We start from the raw sequence: 17,012 nt of genomic DNA, 5'->3' as shown, positions 1-17,012 counted from the left end.
ACCGCTGGGTTTTGAGGGGCCAAATGTGGGTGTTTGATGGTGGTTGATCGGTGGAAGTGGTGGAGGAGAGGCTGCTGGTGAGGGAGGAAGACGACCTGTTTGGTAAGTTGGGCTTGGGCCTAAACACTAGTTAGTTGTTGGGCCGGATTCTATTATTTTGTTTTGGGCCGAAATCTATTAGTGGGGCTTGGGCCTTAGTTGGTTTTCTTTGGGCCCGATTTTAGGTTGTTTGGTTGGGCCAGTTTTATTTTACTTTCTTTGGGCCAAATCACTTAATTGTTTGGGGCCAGTCCATAGGACTTAATATAGATCCAAATGGGTCTTTAAATATTTAGACTTTTGGGTTTTGGTTTTGGGCTTTGACTATGGACTTTTGCCTGTTTAATTGTGCTACGTTTTATGTTGTAAATTGTATGGACAAATCAAATGCTAAAATGGTGCGGAAGCCTGCATAATTGGTTAGTCATTATCTAAAAAAGATTTGACATTGATGTTGTGTATTTTTTACACGTGAAGAGATTGAAATGTTAGAGACATAATATTCCTAAAACGCTATAAAAAAATGTTATGCAGTACGTTTGGAGCTATTGCGACGTTATGTGGTATGTTGAAAGTGTTGTTCTGTTAAATGATATCATATGTTAGGATATCTATTAAATACAATATTTTTGGGAGAAATAAAGGTAAACGCTCTATTATCATTTCTGTGAGATGCTACTATGAGGTAGTATAATAATTGTAGATATTTCCCATGGGATTGTGGCTTAGTGCAATAATATATTAGCACGTGAAAGAATGAAAGTTGTTATGAGATGTATTGAGATATTTCTAAATATTGTGGCTTAGTGCAATAATGTATTTGACATGCACGTGATATAGTAAAATAATTATGAGATATAAATGTATGACACTTGAATAAATTACGTAATGAAAATCCTATAACCTAGCTATCACAACTCATGTGATTTGGCCCTTGTGATGGGCATATGTGATATAATTGGCCCTTCTGGCGTTTCAGTGAATCTGAATGGCCCTTCTGGCGGAAGTAATTTGATTGGCCCTTCTGGCATTTCAGTGAATCTAAATGGCCTTTCTGGCGTAGCCGAATAGTGGCTTGATTATTCCGTTCGCAAAATTAGAACGAGACGCGCGATATTTTATGCCGAATAGTGGCAGTACTCACATAATGGCTTTCGTGTAAGCGTTACCTGGTATGCAATATCTCGCTTAGGGTAGCTACGCACGGAGTGGTTCATTATGTGAGGGGAGACATGTGGATGTACATGTTCGGCGTTGGGTAGCGATTGTGGTAGCCAGGGAAACTAGGTAAAACATAGAGACGACGTGATTCTATAGACACTTGAAGAAACTTTAAACAATAATTTTGACGATATATCGAAGCATACGTTAAATCGATAATAAATGATTTATGGTGGTTGTGAAATTGGTCTTTGAGATGGTTATTGTTGGTTCAAATGAGATGTTTGGAATTTGGTATATGATATGCTTGTTCTATTGTAACTTAGGTTGCATTCACAAGGTTTTATAGAAGGGTAGGTTGAATTGATTAGTTATGCAGGTGTGACCCACTCTGTGATTTGGCCTATACCAGAGTAAGTAAGGAGTAAGTTTATGTTTATTATTTGATTATTAGATATAGTTGATATAGTACGGTTTGAAGCTAAGGCGCCTCAGTGGAGGAACTACCTGCCTTAATTATTGTGATTAAGAATGTTGTGTTAGTCGATGGAAGTTAAGGCACCTCGGTGGACGAACTAACTGCCTTATGGATTGTGTATATATATGTATAAGTATATTTTGTATTTTAGGGCTACTCACACCAGCATTGTTTATAATGTTGACCCGATTTGCATGTTTGCTTATCGGGTGTGTTCATTAAATGAACATAGTTGATAAGTCTTGGCAAGATTAATGTTGAAGAAGGTTGGTTGCTGCTTGTGGTTTGCATTAGCGTCGCATTCAGGATATGTTTTGTTTTCCCCTAAGGTGTAATAGATTTTAGTTGAGACAAATGTTGTTTTGTATTTTTAGTTGTAATTATAATTAAAGAGTTGTTGAAAGGATATTTGTAATTTAATCATGTTTGTGAATTTTTGTAATGAAGAGGACTTTTGTTTATCTTAAATTTTTATTGGTTTTTAATTATCCACGTATTTAAACTGATTATGGGTTTTTGGGAGTTGAGAGTGCATCACACCTCGAAAATCGAAGACTCGGGAACAAATAATGTTTTTTCCAAATTTTGTCGAAATTTAGGGTGTGACAGCAGCCTTGTTGGATAAGTCACAGCTCTTATAAAATTAACAGACAAGAGACGGTCGATTTCTTCTTTCACTTTCATCTTTCTATTGGGGGACATCTTTCGAAGCTTTTGTCTAACCGGATTTGCATTAGGATCAATGTTGAGTTTATGACAAGCCACAGAAGGATCTATACCAGGCATTTGCTCTATTCGCCAAACAAAAACATGATTATTCTTCCTCAATAACAAAATAAGCTATTGTCTCTCCGATTCTGGAAGTTCGGCTGAAATAAAAGTTATCTCTTCAAGGAGTTGACCAATTTGAACTTCTAAAAGTAGATCGATAGTCGGGGGTCCTTCAACATTTCTATTGACAGAGTAAACTGAAGGTCTCGGATGTTGTAATTGGTATTTGACGGTATTGGAACTAAGAATAGTTCATCCAACAACTTCAGACTTCTTATAATCATCGAGAACATTGTCGTGGCAAATTAGAGATGCAAGTTGATCGCTGCGCACTTTACAGACTTTACCATTGAATGGGAACTTGATTGCTTGATGATATGTTGAGACGACAACTTCAATATAATAAATCCAATCGCGACCAAGGATGACATTGTAAGGGGATTTACAATCCATCAATAGGAAATCAATATTAACTTCCTTCTTCATTAGAGTGACCGGGAGAGAAACCTTTCCAACGCAATGAGTAGCAGTACCATCAAAACCAACGATAGGCACATTTTCAGGAGTGACCAAGTTATCAATAAAAGGAATATTGCGATAACACCCAGAAAACATGACGCTAGCTGAACTACCAGTGTCGATCATTATACGTTGTACGTGCATACAGCTGATATATGAAGTTATCACGATAGCATCATAATGAGGAACATGCACTCCCATTAGATCTTGGTCAGTGAAACACAACGGTTCGTTTTCAATAGTCTCCGTGCGAAAACCTTCTACGAAATTGATCCCGTTGACTTCGTAAAAATTAGAAATATATTTGACTTTAGAACGACGAGCATTTTTCCGATGAGTATTGGGCAATGAATCAATGACGGCATGTCCAACTTTAATGACATTGTGTTCTGTTATAGTTAAAGCGTGAGTTGTCACTTTTGTCTACACATATTGATCAAGTTTCTCATTCTACACAAGATTTTCAATTCTTCCCCTCAAAGACCTATAGTTCTCAGTCTCATGACCATAATCATTATGAAATTTGCACCATAAAGATTTATCGCGAGTTGTTTTAGTGTCGTCGCGCAGGGGAAACGGTAAAGTGAGCAGACCTTTATATATGATTTTGTCGTAAACTACCGCATACTTAGTATTAAGCGGAGTTAATTAAAAATCATTAAAAGGCTTTCCGGTCCTGCTCGTGGTGTATTATTTCTTATAAGGAGGCTTCTAACCGGGGAGCTATTGATCAAAAGTTAGATTCTTTTGTTTATTTCGCTGATCATTGAAATCGTTTCCTTTATTATCTTTGTCACGAGAAGTTCGAGCAGCCGTATCGTCCTTAACATTGATAAATTGTTGAACTCGTTGGTATAACGCACGTTGGGAAGATGGAATGTCCCGAACAAGAGAGTTATACAACCTGTCTTTATCAAACAAGATAACTTCTTTAAAAGCGTAGACCAGCATTAGATCAGACTGCTCAGAAATCTCAGCTGCAGCTTGGCGGAAACGAGTGACAAAACTACGGAGAGTTTCATCACGTTGTTGTTTGATGTTAAAAAGAACCCGGACACCATTTGGACATTTTAGATTATGATGAAAACACTTCGAAAATTGTTCGCTTAAGTCTTTGAACTGACAAATAAAGCGCAGGGGTAATTCGCTAAACCATACCAACGCTTCTCCTTTCAATGTAGAAAGGAAAAGATTGCATTTCAAAGAATCATCACCTCCCGATAAAACCAATTTGTTCGTGAAATTAATCACATGAAACATAGGGCAACCCTCGACATCATCATATTGATCAAACTCTGGTTGTTTGAAATCTTTGTTATGAGTAGCCCGTTGGACGGCGAGAAAAAATTTGTCCAAAATACCATCTTCAACTGCAAGATTCTCTAGTGTCGATTCAAAAGGATCACTATCAAGGACTTTTTTAATCATTTTGTTGACATGTTGAGGAGTCATCAGATCCATATTAGCTGGCTCATAATCATAGTCGCGATGACGCCTCTGGGAACGAACGGAACGAGAAGAAAATGACAAAGATTCAGCGTGTCGAGATGAATATGGTCGGTACATTGGGCCTTCAGGATGATATTGTTCGGAATGATAAGAATTGTGTCGCTGAAGTGTATCTCCATATTGATGGTTTCGATCATGAGTGCGGCCATTATCCTGTTCGTTACCCGAATTCCTCAGGACTTGTCGATAATCTGTAGGACCTGGGGGTGCAGTCGGACGGTTATTAGTAGTACCTTGCCTACTTAGAACATGACCAAGTGGTTGGTTGTTTTTCGGTGGAGGTCGGGGAATTCTGCGCCTATTACTTGGAACTCGTTGATGGCTGTTGCAAATATCGTAAATCTCATCTGCACCACTTAAACGATCCCACACACTGTTGTGTCATTGGCATGTGCTACGTTGTGGTGTGACAGAGATAACATCATCGGCGAGTGGAATGGGTCATTTTAGTCGACGCTTGTAGTAGTTGTTCTATTTTCGGACACTCTTGAACTTTTTAAGAAGTGCAACGCGAGACATTTGACTGACATTATCCACATCAGATGATGGAGAATTGTCAGAGGCAATAACCTCGCGCTGAATAATTTGGCGTATTGGTGGAACGGCAGTATTATGAGGGATTAGTCCATTATTGCCAAGTTGACCTTGACTATCATGTTCGTGATGATCGTCAGTAACTGCATCGGGACCTTGAGCTCTTCGAATATGCGTCATAACTTTTGCAGAACGTGATCGAGGGTGTTGAATAAGAGCCGCAGACGGCGCCAATTATGTTTCGACCAAATATGATCAGACACTAAGTGGTGGCGAAAAAGATGAAAAACGTAGAAAAGTAGTGGGAAAAGCGATGGTGATCGAGAAAATGATGAGACTGTACCTTTCGGTTGCCTACGTACACAAATTATCGATGGGATCAAGTCTCAAGAACGTAGTTCTGTATGAAAAATAGTTTGGTATTTATATAGGTAGAGTAGAGACTCCTTGTAGCTCAAGTATTCTTGTAGCTCAAGTAATTATAATTGAATATAACTCTCAACTGATAATTATCTCTTTGATAAGAAACGAATCTGGACATAAATTAATATACGTTAGTGGCAAGCCATGTGGCTAAGGTTCAGCCCTAACATATGAGTTAATGGGCCTGTACATTGATCCATGGCATTGCAAATTGGTATTTAGCCCTGTCGATTAAATGGATAAAAATGGAGATCCCTACTAATGGACGTTCGCCACGTAGGTGGGGGTCGAAACACCAGTCTTTGACATCTTTCATGGGCTTCACATTCTCATGTAAGCTAGGTTATACTCTGAGACCCAGAAGTAAGAGCTGCAATACTCAACCCACTCGACTCTCCTTGGTAAAAGCACTCTCACAGCATTAACACATACAATTCCAGTCAGCTGCCATACCCTATGATAAGTGCTCAAAAAGTGCCATTTAACCCTCGATTATGCCTCTTGTTTAGCCATCTTAGTAGACTAATAGTGTTTGTAAGTTATGTTTTATGATTCTACAGGTGAAAGAGAGAGTTTTGTGGAATATTAGAGAAAATTGGGTAAAACGGAGCAATTTGGAGCATTAAGGATCACATGGGAACCCTGTGAACAATCATGGAGAAGGCCAAAGAATTGGAGCTATTAAAGATGCGACTTGGACCTATTTTAAAGCCTATTTTGAAGCCCAAGGCCAAAGGATTCGTTGCTTGGACCAAAGCCCGCAAAAGAGGATAGAAAGATAGAGTAGAAGAGGCAAAATAGGCTTACGCGTCTGGGACGAATGGATCGAGCGTCCAGACGCATTGATCGAGTCTGAGATGCATGAATAGTGCGTCCAGATGCATGGATCGACACTGTAGTCAATTTCTTCTCAGTTTTGGAGACGAAGTTGGATTCTGAAAGAAGTCTATTTGTATTAGGAAACAAATGACGGTTTGGAATGCTTCTAGAGCTCATTGTAACCTCTATAAATAGAGGACCTAAGTGGCTTATGTAATTTGCCAATTCACTTATACTCTTATCTCCAAAACTTGAGGCAAAGAGAGATTAATAATAAAAGATCGGTTTTAACTAGCTGAGTCTTAATAAATTAGTTTTTCTAGTCTTATGTTCTTCGACTCTTCTTCTTCTCGTTCTTCATGTTCTTCCTTCTTTACGGAAGGCTAATCTTCTCCTTCAAGGGAGAAGATGAAGCCGGTGCTTAGGGTTTAATGATTCTTCTGGTTCATGGTGTTCTTCAATCAGGTTAGTTCTTTATGTTTTTAGTTATTAGCTCCATTGCCCTTGCACTGTGGGGATGGAAGTATAGATTAAGGTTTTTATTTATTACAATTGAATATCATGCTAGTTTAGGGTTTTATTTATTGCAATTGAATATTTGCTAGTAACATGCTTTTATTTATTGCAATTGAATATAATGCTAGAATAGAGTTTTATTTATTGTAATTGAATATTATACTATTATTCTCTACTTTTCTTCTAGTTGTATAGTGTTTTAGAGTAAGGAAAGTATTCATTGTGTTTGCCTTAGATGGTGATTCATTGAATAGCTGACCAAGCTCACATAAAAAGAAAGAAGATACTAGTAACATGAACATAGGAACAACCTTAAGTAAAGTAATTCGTTAACGAAGTTTCATCCAAGAGAGCATCGGCACTCGCTCGATTGCCTAATTGTAGGCTACTTGTGAGAACAACCATGAAGCAAAAGGTCATTGAATCAAAAGTATTGGTGGATTCTAATCTCCGGAATTCTCTTTCTTATAAATTCTCAATAGTTTAGTTTAGTTTAGTTTAAGAATCTATAATATCTATAATCATAGTTTTTAATCTCTCAAACCCCCTTTCCAATCATGTCCTTCATATAAACATACACTTAAAAGTGGAACGATACCCTACTCATCCTTTACTTATTGAGGGATAATTAGGTTCTATTTTGTTCAACGACCATCATCCATCTACATCATCTACCTATATCATCCATATACCATCTCATCTACACACAAAAAGAGGCAAGGTCACCCTACATTCACAAGTGTGGTCCACAATATTGACCCTCCACCTATCACCATGGTAATTCTTCACAACAAAAAGATCGTCATTTGAACCTTTAAAGATGTAGGATGGACATATTTCTATCATCTTGGCTAGGTGCTTATTCACTCTAGGGACCAATCTATTTTGATCCCATCCTTTACAAGCTTGTTTCCTCTTGTACCTCAAACTCATTAACAGAAGGTGATATTGGTTTAGTAAACTGACAATTGGAAGGTCTCTGAGCTTTAAGATCTAACTATTGAAAGACTCTGAGAAATTGTTGCATACCTGTTCAGCTTTAAGTTCCTCAGAAAAGTGAGATCTAGCCCATGTTTCATATCCTTCTTTTTGCAGCCACTTCCATGCATCAATGTTTTCTTTCTTTATCACTTCCATCCACCTTTCAAAGTCTTCTATTTTATATGCCTTTGATGCAGCCCAGGCAAGTTGTTCTATATAGCTACCCTTGAAAAGCTTTTTGAAGTTCTTATACATGTGCCTGAAACAAAACCTAAGTTGTGCTCTAGGGAATAGAGCCTTAACAGCTTGAATCAAACCTTTTTGCTTGTCAGAAATAAAGGTAACAGCCCAAGGGTGCAGTTCTAGCTTCTCAGCCATGATACTCAAAAATTCACTCCGTGATTGCTTACACTCAGATCTACACATGTATATAGCCAATAGAAATAGACCATTATTTCCATCTAAAGTAACCATGCTAAGCACCTGCCCTCCATATTTCTCTTTAAGGAAACAACCATCCAACCCCACTAATGGCCTACAACCAATTGTAAAACCCTAAATACACAAGCATCAAATGCAATACAGACTCCTTCAAACTGAAGTGTGTTAGCATCTCTTGATAATTTTGCAATTTTAGAAAGACCATTACTCTCATTAATCTACAAACAACCATCAAACATGCAATCAATTTAATAGTTGAAATCACATAAAAAGATATGTAAATTATGAAAACAATTCAAAAGTGTATACCATGTTAAATAGCACTGGGATCATGTTGTAGCTTTCCCCATAATCCCCATAAATTTGTTGCAAACACTTGAATCTTGCATTCCAAGATATCTAATAACTTATATTGACATGAAAAACCCTCATGACTTCTCCCCCTTTATGAAAACAGGAGTCATGGTTTTGAAATGAACCTTTGACAAAGCAATATAAAAGTTACTACATTAGTACTATTTAAACTCTTATAGTGAACTGCAAACACTTATAATGAACTGACCTTCATTTGATCTTCAATTTTTCTAACAACCCAATTTGCATTGGCCATTATGTTGAACATATCACAATCAGCCTTACAAGTATATACTGCCTTCAGTGTATTCAGCCTTATTGTGAATCCATCATCTTGCCTCTTGAAATAAGCTACTCATGGACATTATTGTACATTCTTTTTGTCTTCTTCCAAACATTTTAATCTAATTCTTAATAGGTTATTCTTCACTAAGTCACCAGAAAACCTATTTGCTATACAAAAATCAATTATATCTTGTCTTAACACATTAATGTTTGGCCACTTCATTCCTACCTCCCAAACTGTTGGTTTGTTTACAAACTGTTCACTTCCCTCATCTCCATCTTCCATATTATCATTAACTGTAATGAAGTCAACAAAGTCCACTCTTTCTGCAATTACATGGTCATCCTCATCCTCGGAAGAATGTGTACTCCTATACCCCTCATCATCCTCAATATCATCTATGGGTCTTGGTGCTGGTGGTTGTGGTAGAGGTGAAAACTGTTTTGGTGGAGCTGACTTGTTTGGTGATGTGGACTTTGAAATGTGTGGAGGAGATGCATTGGCTATAGGTGGTGCTGGAGGTAAAGTCTTAGGATCAGGACATGTTGATGAAATGATAGGTGCTATTGGTGGTGGATTTGAAATATCAGCTAGAGCTGAACTATTAGGTGTTATTGGTGGTAAATCATTATTCCAGTCTTCCTCTTCCTCATAATCATCTAATGTACCAAGACACTTATTTATATAAAAATCATTAGTATCTTTGATGATTGAATTCTTCTTCTTCATACTTCTTCTCATTTTACTCTTCTTTTTCACATTCTTCCTAGGCTTTAGAGTTGAAACTTGTGGAGTTTATACAATCATAGTTTCCACCAACTCAATAAGATCCCCTTCAAATTCAACAAATACATGACTCCACCCACTTATATCTTCCTCCATGTTAGCCCACATTTGCATCAAATCATTATCATTCTTAACATATACGTTCTCATCATTACAAAGGTACAATACTTCAAACACTGCACTAATATCAAACAAATAGTTTTCCTTAAGATAATCTACTAAGTCCATATAATTTATCATATCTCCGTCCACATTCCTCATATTCTCCATAACACCACCTCTATAATTATCATGGGCATATAGTGAACCGTCATGTGCCTCTTGAAATGCCCCATGATAATGGAGCATTAAGTTTCTTTTAGCCAAACAATCCCTTTCCATTTGTGTTTGATACAGATTAGTTACAGTTAAATTAGAACAAAACAAACAAAATGCAAAAGTTGTTCTTGGAATCCAAACAAGAATCACAAGTATGGATGTTAGTTCTCGCTCCCCCCTAAGATGCAATATTTAGAAATGTTGAACGTTATTAAAGTTACACATTCTCATAAATATTTTACATTTCTTACTTAACATACTTGAAACCACCTAAAAACATGTTAAAACATTAAAAGTTTGAAATTTAAGTAACTTACCTTGAGCTCAAATTTGGATCACGTGTAAGTAACTACCACCAAGTTATCTACTTGAGCTTAAAGGTATTTTCTTTGCGTTTTTCTTTTGTTAGATAGTGTAGTGTTTGTCTACTAAACCAAAATAAGTTGGATTTGTGAAGATGGAACCATTTTCATCATGTTTGAGTTGACAGTGAAGAAGATAGCAAATTTGAGTGATCTTTTAGCTAAGAAAATGTGCTCTTACAGAGCAAATGAGACATGTTCTGCATGAACCGTTATGAACCGTTAATTTGTTTACACAGGATGCTAACACGTGGCACATGAGGGAAACATGATTGAGGGTAGTTTGGTCAATTCAAGTTAGCAAGGGTATTGGGTGTCATTTAGGGAAAATATTTGGGTTCGTTGGATTAAATGAGAAGGATGATGCCACGTGTCAATTTGCAAGCTTTTGGTCTTGATAGAGTCAATGGGCATTTTCGTCATTTTGAATGCTCAGGGGTAAATGTGTCTTTACACATGCACAAGACGGAAAGAGTTGAGTCAGCTGTAAAATTGGGGACGTAAGTCTAATAAGTGAAGAACTGTGACGAAAGTCTAATTGGATAAGTTAGTGGGGGACGTAAGTCTAAAAAACTGTAAGCTAAATCCTTTAGACTATATATCTGAGTAGGACAGAGCCCAGAAGTAATCAAGAAAATGCATCATACCAGTGAAAAAAAATGTTTCGCTGAGTAATGCCCGATTGCTCTCACTACTCCAGTTTTCATTTTCGGGAATGGACACAAACTGTTTTTAACATAATTAGTAACCAAGACTGAGTTTGTTTCCTTGTTAGCACTCATCATTGCAAGAACTATCCAAACTCAAATAAATTCAGAATTTTATAACGGTGATTGACCTAAGCCCTAAAGTACAGTACAAAGTTCAACAAAAAAAGTTGTGGTTCCACCCATAAGACCACAAGGTTCTTTTATAAGAATATATATATATAGTCGTCCACAACAAAGCTTGCCAAGGAGGGCAGTCTCAAATAAGTAGAACCAAATCTTATAATGACATTGTTTTTGTAGTGGTGGTTTCTAGGATGAAAAGGGGTCCAGAGGTAGAGTGACCTGATGCATGTTGTAGTAGAGCAGCCGCTGAGTAGGGGATCAATACCGATATGGGCTCGAGGCAAGATAGGTGGATAACTTATGTGCACAACATCAGACTGTGGTCATGTAGTGCATGGAAAAAACCCTACACGTGGACGAAAGGAGAGCGAGAGATGAAGTAACAGGTGGATGGTTGGGATGGAAGGGAGGTGAATATAAAAGGAACAGTGAAAGAGAGAGAAGGAGGAGGAAAAAAGGGAGGAAAAAGAGGAAGCGGCGAGAGCTATAGAAGAAAGGGGAGAAAAAAGAGAGTGAGTGTAAGAGAGACCCACAACATTTGGCGCCGTTTGTGGGGACCGAGAGCTAGACAACTGAGAAAATGGCCACAAGAGTGAAGAGAGGAGTAGGAAGGCCAAGGAAGGTGGCGGTTGAGGAGGAGGAGGGGGAATCAGTGAGGAGTGATAGGGGAGAGCAAGGCGGAGAAGATACCACATCATTGGTGTCAGAATGGACGAGACTGCTGTATGAGGAGATAACAAGGTTGAGGGAGGAGAATGACGGACTGCGGAGGGAGAAAGCAAGGTTGAGGGAGGAGAATGATGGATTACAGAGGGAGAAAGAAACCATAGAGGAGTCAGAAAAAGAGGCGTCTGAGGGTTAGAGGGAGAGGGGGAGAGGAGGCCCAACTTGGCGGACGAAGTGGTGCCCGGACTCACAAGGGAGCAAGTGAGGGAAATGATAGCAAGCAACTTAAAAGCAAATCTAGAACAAGCTAAGAACATTGGTGGAGCGGCGAATCAGGTGGTGGCGGGGCTGAACCGCAACCCATTGGCTGACGCAATCTGGAAGGCTGAGGTGCCAAAGCAGTTCAACCAGCCCAGATTTGAGAGGTATGCTGGTACAAGAGATCCAGAGGACCATATCCACCACTTTCGGCAACAGATGTCGTTGTGGCAAGAGCCTAGGTATGATGGACTGCGGTGTATGATGTTTCCAGCGAGTTTGAAAGGGGGAGCTTCCGACTGGTATTACCGACTGCCGTCAAAGAGCATAAACAACTTTCAAGAGTTGGAGCAAGCTTTCGTGGACCACTTCATACACCAGAAAAAGTGGGTAGTAGATATTGCAACCCTTTTCAATGTAAGACAGAGGACTGCGGAGTCAGTGAGGGAATTCGTATGCAGATTCAAGGCGGAGACACTGAAAGTGGAAAACTTGGATGAAAGAACTGCAGTGATTGCATTTGAGAGGGGATTGCGACCGGGAACTAGGGTACATGAGTTCGTGGCCAAAAATGAGATCGCGGCGTTACAAGAGCTCTACCCAAGGGTAAAGAAATATATAAGATATGAGGACACTATGCAGAAAGAGATGAAAAGGCTGGGCAAAGCCGTGTTATCATTGGAGAGGAGCGAAGGTCGCGGAAGGTCCAAGGCATTAGACAAAGGAAGCGGTGGGAATCAGGGATACTATGCACGGCCCAAGAGGGAGAGAAGTGAGGTCATAAGGGAGTATAGAGAGAGAAAACCGTATCGGGAAACAGAACCGACACCGTTGAGTGAAATATTGCCACTGATTTGGAACGTGCAGGACTATGAGGGGTCACGAAACAAACCAGATGAGATACCATGCAAGCCTTATTGTGCCTACCATCAGATACAGAACCATGAGACGAATGAATGCTATGTGCTTAAGTGGCTGGTACAGAGGATGATAGGGAAAGGTTTACTGAAGGAGTTTGCAGCGGGGAAAGGGAAAGAGGAGCAAGTGCCCAATCAAGGGAGGATACTGGGGACAGTCAATGTCATTTTCAGCAGGGAGATTTTGAGTCATAATGCCCACCAGGATAGAATAAGACGAACTGCGAGCATACAACAAGTTAATGAAGTGTCGGGACAGTCGCGGCCAGCCCCACTGTCAGCGACTGAACGAAGCAATGTGTTTACTGACGCTGACTTGAAGGCGGTCGACTCCCCGCACGAGGACGCACTAGTGATCACCGTGGCAATGAGTAATTACATGGTGAAAAGAGTATTGGTTGATTGCGACAGCGCTGGGGACTTGTTGTTCCGAGGAACAATGGAAGAGATGAAGATCGACAGGAAACAGTTGAAACCATCACAGACAAATTTGTACGGGTTCAATGGAAGCATGACCGAGCCTTTAGGAGAACTCTTGCTCCCCGTAACAACTGGGCCAGTGATAGTGTTCTCTCGGTTCAAGGAGGTGGACGCCGGTTTGCAGTACAACGCCATTCTAGGAAGGCGGTGGATTCACGAGATGAAGGCAGTGCCTTCCACCTACTACCAGGTGATCCGATTCCCCACCCCACCAGGGATGTACAAGGTTCGCGGGGATTAGGTGATGGCGAGGAATAGTCATCAGGGGATGGTGAAAAGGATGATCCGAGGTGATGAAGGAGAGACCTCAAACCTGAGGAAGAGGCAGGCATAGCAATTACAGTGTGCCTCTGCGGAGAGGGAGACGGAGGCGACGGCGGTACCAAAGACTCTTGATGAGATTGAGATAGTGAATGTGGGGATGGGGGAGGAAGAGAAGTTTACATCAATAGGGTCTAGTTTGCCTGAAGAGTGGAAAAATAAACTGATACTGTTTCTTTCTGAAAATTTGGATGTCTTTGCTTGGGTAATTGAAGACATCACCGGACTAGATCCTGATTTCGCATGTCACCGCTTGCACATGAGGGAGGATGCTAAACCTGTGAGGCAAAAGATGAGAAGCATTAGGCCGAAGTATGCAGAAGGGATCCGTGAGGAGGTTGCAAGGTTGAAAGGGGTTGGAATAATACGGGAAGTGGAGTTCGCAAAGTGGTTATCCAAGATTGTTGTGGTACCAAAAAAGAATGGTAAGGTCTGTATGTGCGTCGATTTCACAGATGTCAACTCAGAGTGCCCTGAAGATAGTTATCATATGCCGTGGGTGGACGAGCTAGTGGACATAGGATTTAAGATATTCTCGTTCATGGACGCGTCCATATGGTATAACCAGGTCGCGATGTATGGACCCGATCAGGAGAAGACGTCGTTTATAGTAGAAGGAGGTACATATTGTTATACGAGGATGCCTTTCGGTTTGAAGAACGTCAAGGCCACTTTCCAACAGCTGGGAGAAAAAATGTTCGAGAGCAAGATTTGAAAGGGAATCAAAATTTATATAGATGACATGGTGGAAAAGAGTATGTCGGTGGAAGAGCACATAGAAGGACTGAGGGAGACATTTAGCATACTATGGGCACACAACTTAAAGCTCAACCCAGAGAAGTGCACATTTGGGGTGACCACCGGGAAATTTCTAGGATACATTGTGACTCATCGGGAAATAAAAGCCAACCCTGAGCAAATACAAGCACTGATAGAAATGCCTTCACTTCAAAATGTTAAGGAAATGCAGCGGCTGGCTGGAAGAGTCGCGGCATTGAACATAATCATTTATAAGTCGTCAAACAAGTGTAGACCGCTGTATAGGCTGTTAAGGAAGACTCCGAATTTCGTTTGGACGGCCGAGTGCGAGGAGGCATTTCAAGAATTGAAAGATTATTTAGGCAAGACGCCTTGCTGTCTTGGCCAGAACCGGGAGAAAGGTTATACTTATACCTAGGGGTTACTGAGTACGCGGTCAGTTCGGTCCTCGTCCGAGTGGTTAACAAGGTAGAAAAGCCGGTGTATTTCCAGAGTAAAACCTTGTTGAATGCGGAGACAAAGTACAGTAAAGTGGAGAAATATGCTTTGACATTGATATTCTCGGCACTAAAGTTGAAACCTTACTTCGAGACACATTCGGTGGTGGTAGTGACAAATCTGCCCCTAAAACAAGCACTGAAAATAGAGAAGTCTGGAAGGATGCTAAAATGGACAGTAATGCTGAGTGCTTATAAAGTTCAATATCAAATAAGGACTACGGAAAAGGCACAGGCCATGGTTGAGTTCTTGGCATAGTTCCCAGCAGAGGATCCTACGTGGGGGGAGGAGATGGTTATGGAGCCTGAATGCGAGGGTGAGCCAGATTTGCTAGACCCATGGGATAAGAGGAATGGGTGGAGAGTGTTCACGGACGGTTCGGCTACTGATGCATGCAGCGGCATAGGCGTTGTAGTGGTTACGCCAGATAATGACAGGATCGAGTTGTCTATGAAGTTGGGGTTCGCAGCAACCAATAATGAGTCGAAATATGAAACAGTGATAGCGGGATTAGGGATGGCAGAGGATCTGGGGGTGAACGAGTTGACGGTGTACTCAGACTCAAATTTGGTGGTGTGTCAGGCGAATGGAGGTTTTGTGGCTAGATGTGAACGAATGTCGAGGTATTTGGAAGTGGTGCACAACAAAGCGGCGAAGTTCAAGAAGATCAGGTTCATCCATCTGGGTCGTGGTGAGAACAGGCATGTGGACGCCCTAGCTTATGTCGCGACTGCAATATCCGGGTCAGAAGAGAGAACCATAAAAGTAAGGAGGCTGGAGAAGCCAAGTATCGAAAGGATGTACGAGGTGCACCAGGCCGCGGAAGGTACAGGAGGATGGATGAACCCAATCAAGCATTTTTTATCAGGAGGCGAGGTGAGTGATCACAAAGAGAGGAGAAGATTGGAACAGACTTCGCGGAGGTACACGTTGATAGAAGGGGAGATGTACCGAAAGAATTTCAATGGACCGCTGTTGAGATGCCTGGGGCCAGACCTGGCGCAGGAGGTTTTGGTAGAATTGCACGCGGGGGACTATGGGAGTCACTCCACGAGAATGACGATGGCCCATCGGCTGCTGACGCAAGGGTATTTCTAGCCTCATATGAAAAGGGACGCAGTAGAATTTGCGAAGAGGTGTGGAAAATGTCAGCGGTTTTCACAGTTAATATTTGCTCCGGCGGAGCCACTGCACAACGTGTCAAGTTCGTGGCCATTCGCTATGTCACGTTGCCTATGGCCAGCGGGAAAAGAAGGTTCATGCTAGCCGCCATAGATTATTTTACCAAATGGATAGAGGCAGTGGCCTTGCAGTAGGTCAAGGAGGAGCAAGTGATTAAGTTTCTATGGGAAAACATCATATGCCGGTTTGGATTACCGCACTCCATCATAGCAGATAATGGAACACAGTTCATGGGGTCGAAGGTAAAAGAGTTCTTGTAAGCTTATCATGTGAAACAGGGGTTCTCGACTCCCTACAACCCCGAGGGGAATGGATAGGCTGAATCATCTAACAAGACCATAATGAACAATCTCAAGCAAAAGTTAGAAAATAGAAAAGGGGCATGGGCCGACGAATTGAGTCATGTACTCTAGGCTTATTGGACCACACCGCGAACTTCAACCAGAGAGACTCCGTTCTCGTTAGCCTATGGCATAGAGGCCGTGATCCCATTGGAGATGGTGGCATCCACGACCCGCACCAAGGCCATGGAAGGGAGTTTGAACTGGGTATACTGGCTAAAGACTTGAACTTGGCTGAGGAAAGGAGGGACATCGCGCGTATCAGACTAGAGGAATATCACAGACGCCTACAAAGACAATACAACAAGCGGTTGAAGCCGCAGCAATTTCAAGTGGGAGATTTTGTGCTCCATAGAGTAAATCCAAACACCAAGAAAGTAAATGACGGAAAGCTGAGGCCAAATTGAGAAGGACTCTATATGGTGGTGGAGGTCGGAGGGGCTGGCACATATAAGCTGCG

The 17,012-nt window shown here is 40.9% G+C and overlaps 3 protein-coding genes across 3 annotated transcripts; 2 read left to right on the top strand and 1 right to left on the bottom strand.

Moving 5' to 3' along the window:
* Positions 1-2,701: 2,701 nt before the first annotated feature.
* LOC147516863 (uncharacterized) lies at positions 2,702-3,094 on the bottom strand. The gene has a single exon (XM_086593403.1). It carries the CDS (start codon positions 3,092-3,094, stop codon positions 2,702-2,704), a length of 393 nt encoding a protein of 130 aa, XP_086449529.1.
* An 8,972-nt stretch (positions 3,095-12,066) lies between these two features.
* LOC147516862 (uncharacterized) lies at positions 12,067-13,692 on the top strand. Its single transcript, XM_086593401.1, has one exon. The coding sequence runs from the start codon at positions 12,067-12,069 to the stop codon at positions 13,690-13,692; it is 1,626 nt and encodes a 541-aa protein (XP_086449527.1).
* A 1,628-nt stretch (positions 13,693-15,320) lies between these two features.
* On the top strand, positions 15,321-16,127 carry LOC147516861 (uncharacterized). Its single transcript, XM_086593400.1, has one exon. The coding sequence runs from the start codon at positions 15,321-15,323 to the stop codon at positions 16,125-16,127; it is 807 nt and encodes a 268-aa protein (XP_086449526.1).
* The last annotated feature ends 885 nt before the right edge of the window (positions 16,128-17,012 follow it).

The sequence above is a fragment of the Coptis chinensis genome, chromosome 2 (assembly GCF_015680905.1).
Source record: "Coptis chinensis isolate HL-2020 chromosome 2, ASM1568090v1, whole genome shotgun sequence".
Lineage (NCBI taxonomy): Eukaryota > Viridiplantae > Streptophyta > Magnoliopsida > Ranunculales > Ranunculaceae > Coptis > Coptis chinensis.
This window is presented reverse-complemented; position numbering and strand designations above follow the sequence as displayed.

Bases quoted from the DNA above. Each gene is read 5' to 3' on its own strand.
- LOC147516863 (XM_086593403.1), bottom strand. From the start codon at position 3,094: ATGATCGACACTGGTAGTTCAGCTAGCGTCATGTTTTCTGGGTGTTAT.
- LOC147516862 (XM_086593401.1), top strand. From the start codon at position 12,067: ATGATAGCAAGCAACTTAAAAGCAAATCTAGAACAAGCTAAGAACATT.
- LOC147516861 (XM_086593400.1), top strand. From the start codon at position 15,321: ATGGTTATGGAGCCTGAATGCGAGGGTGAGCCAGATTTGCTAGACCCA.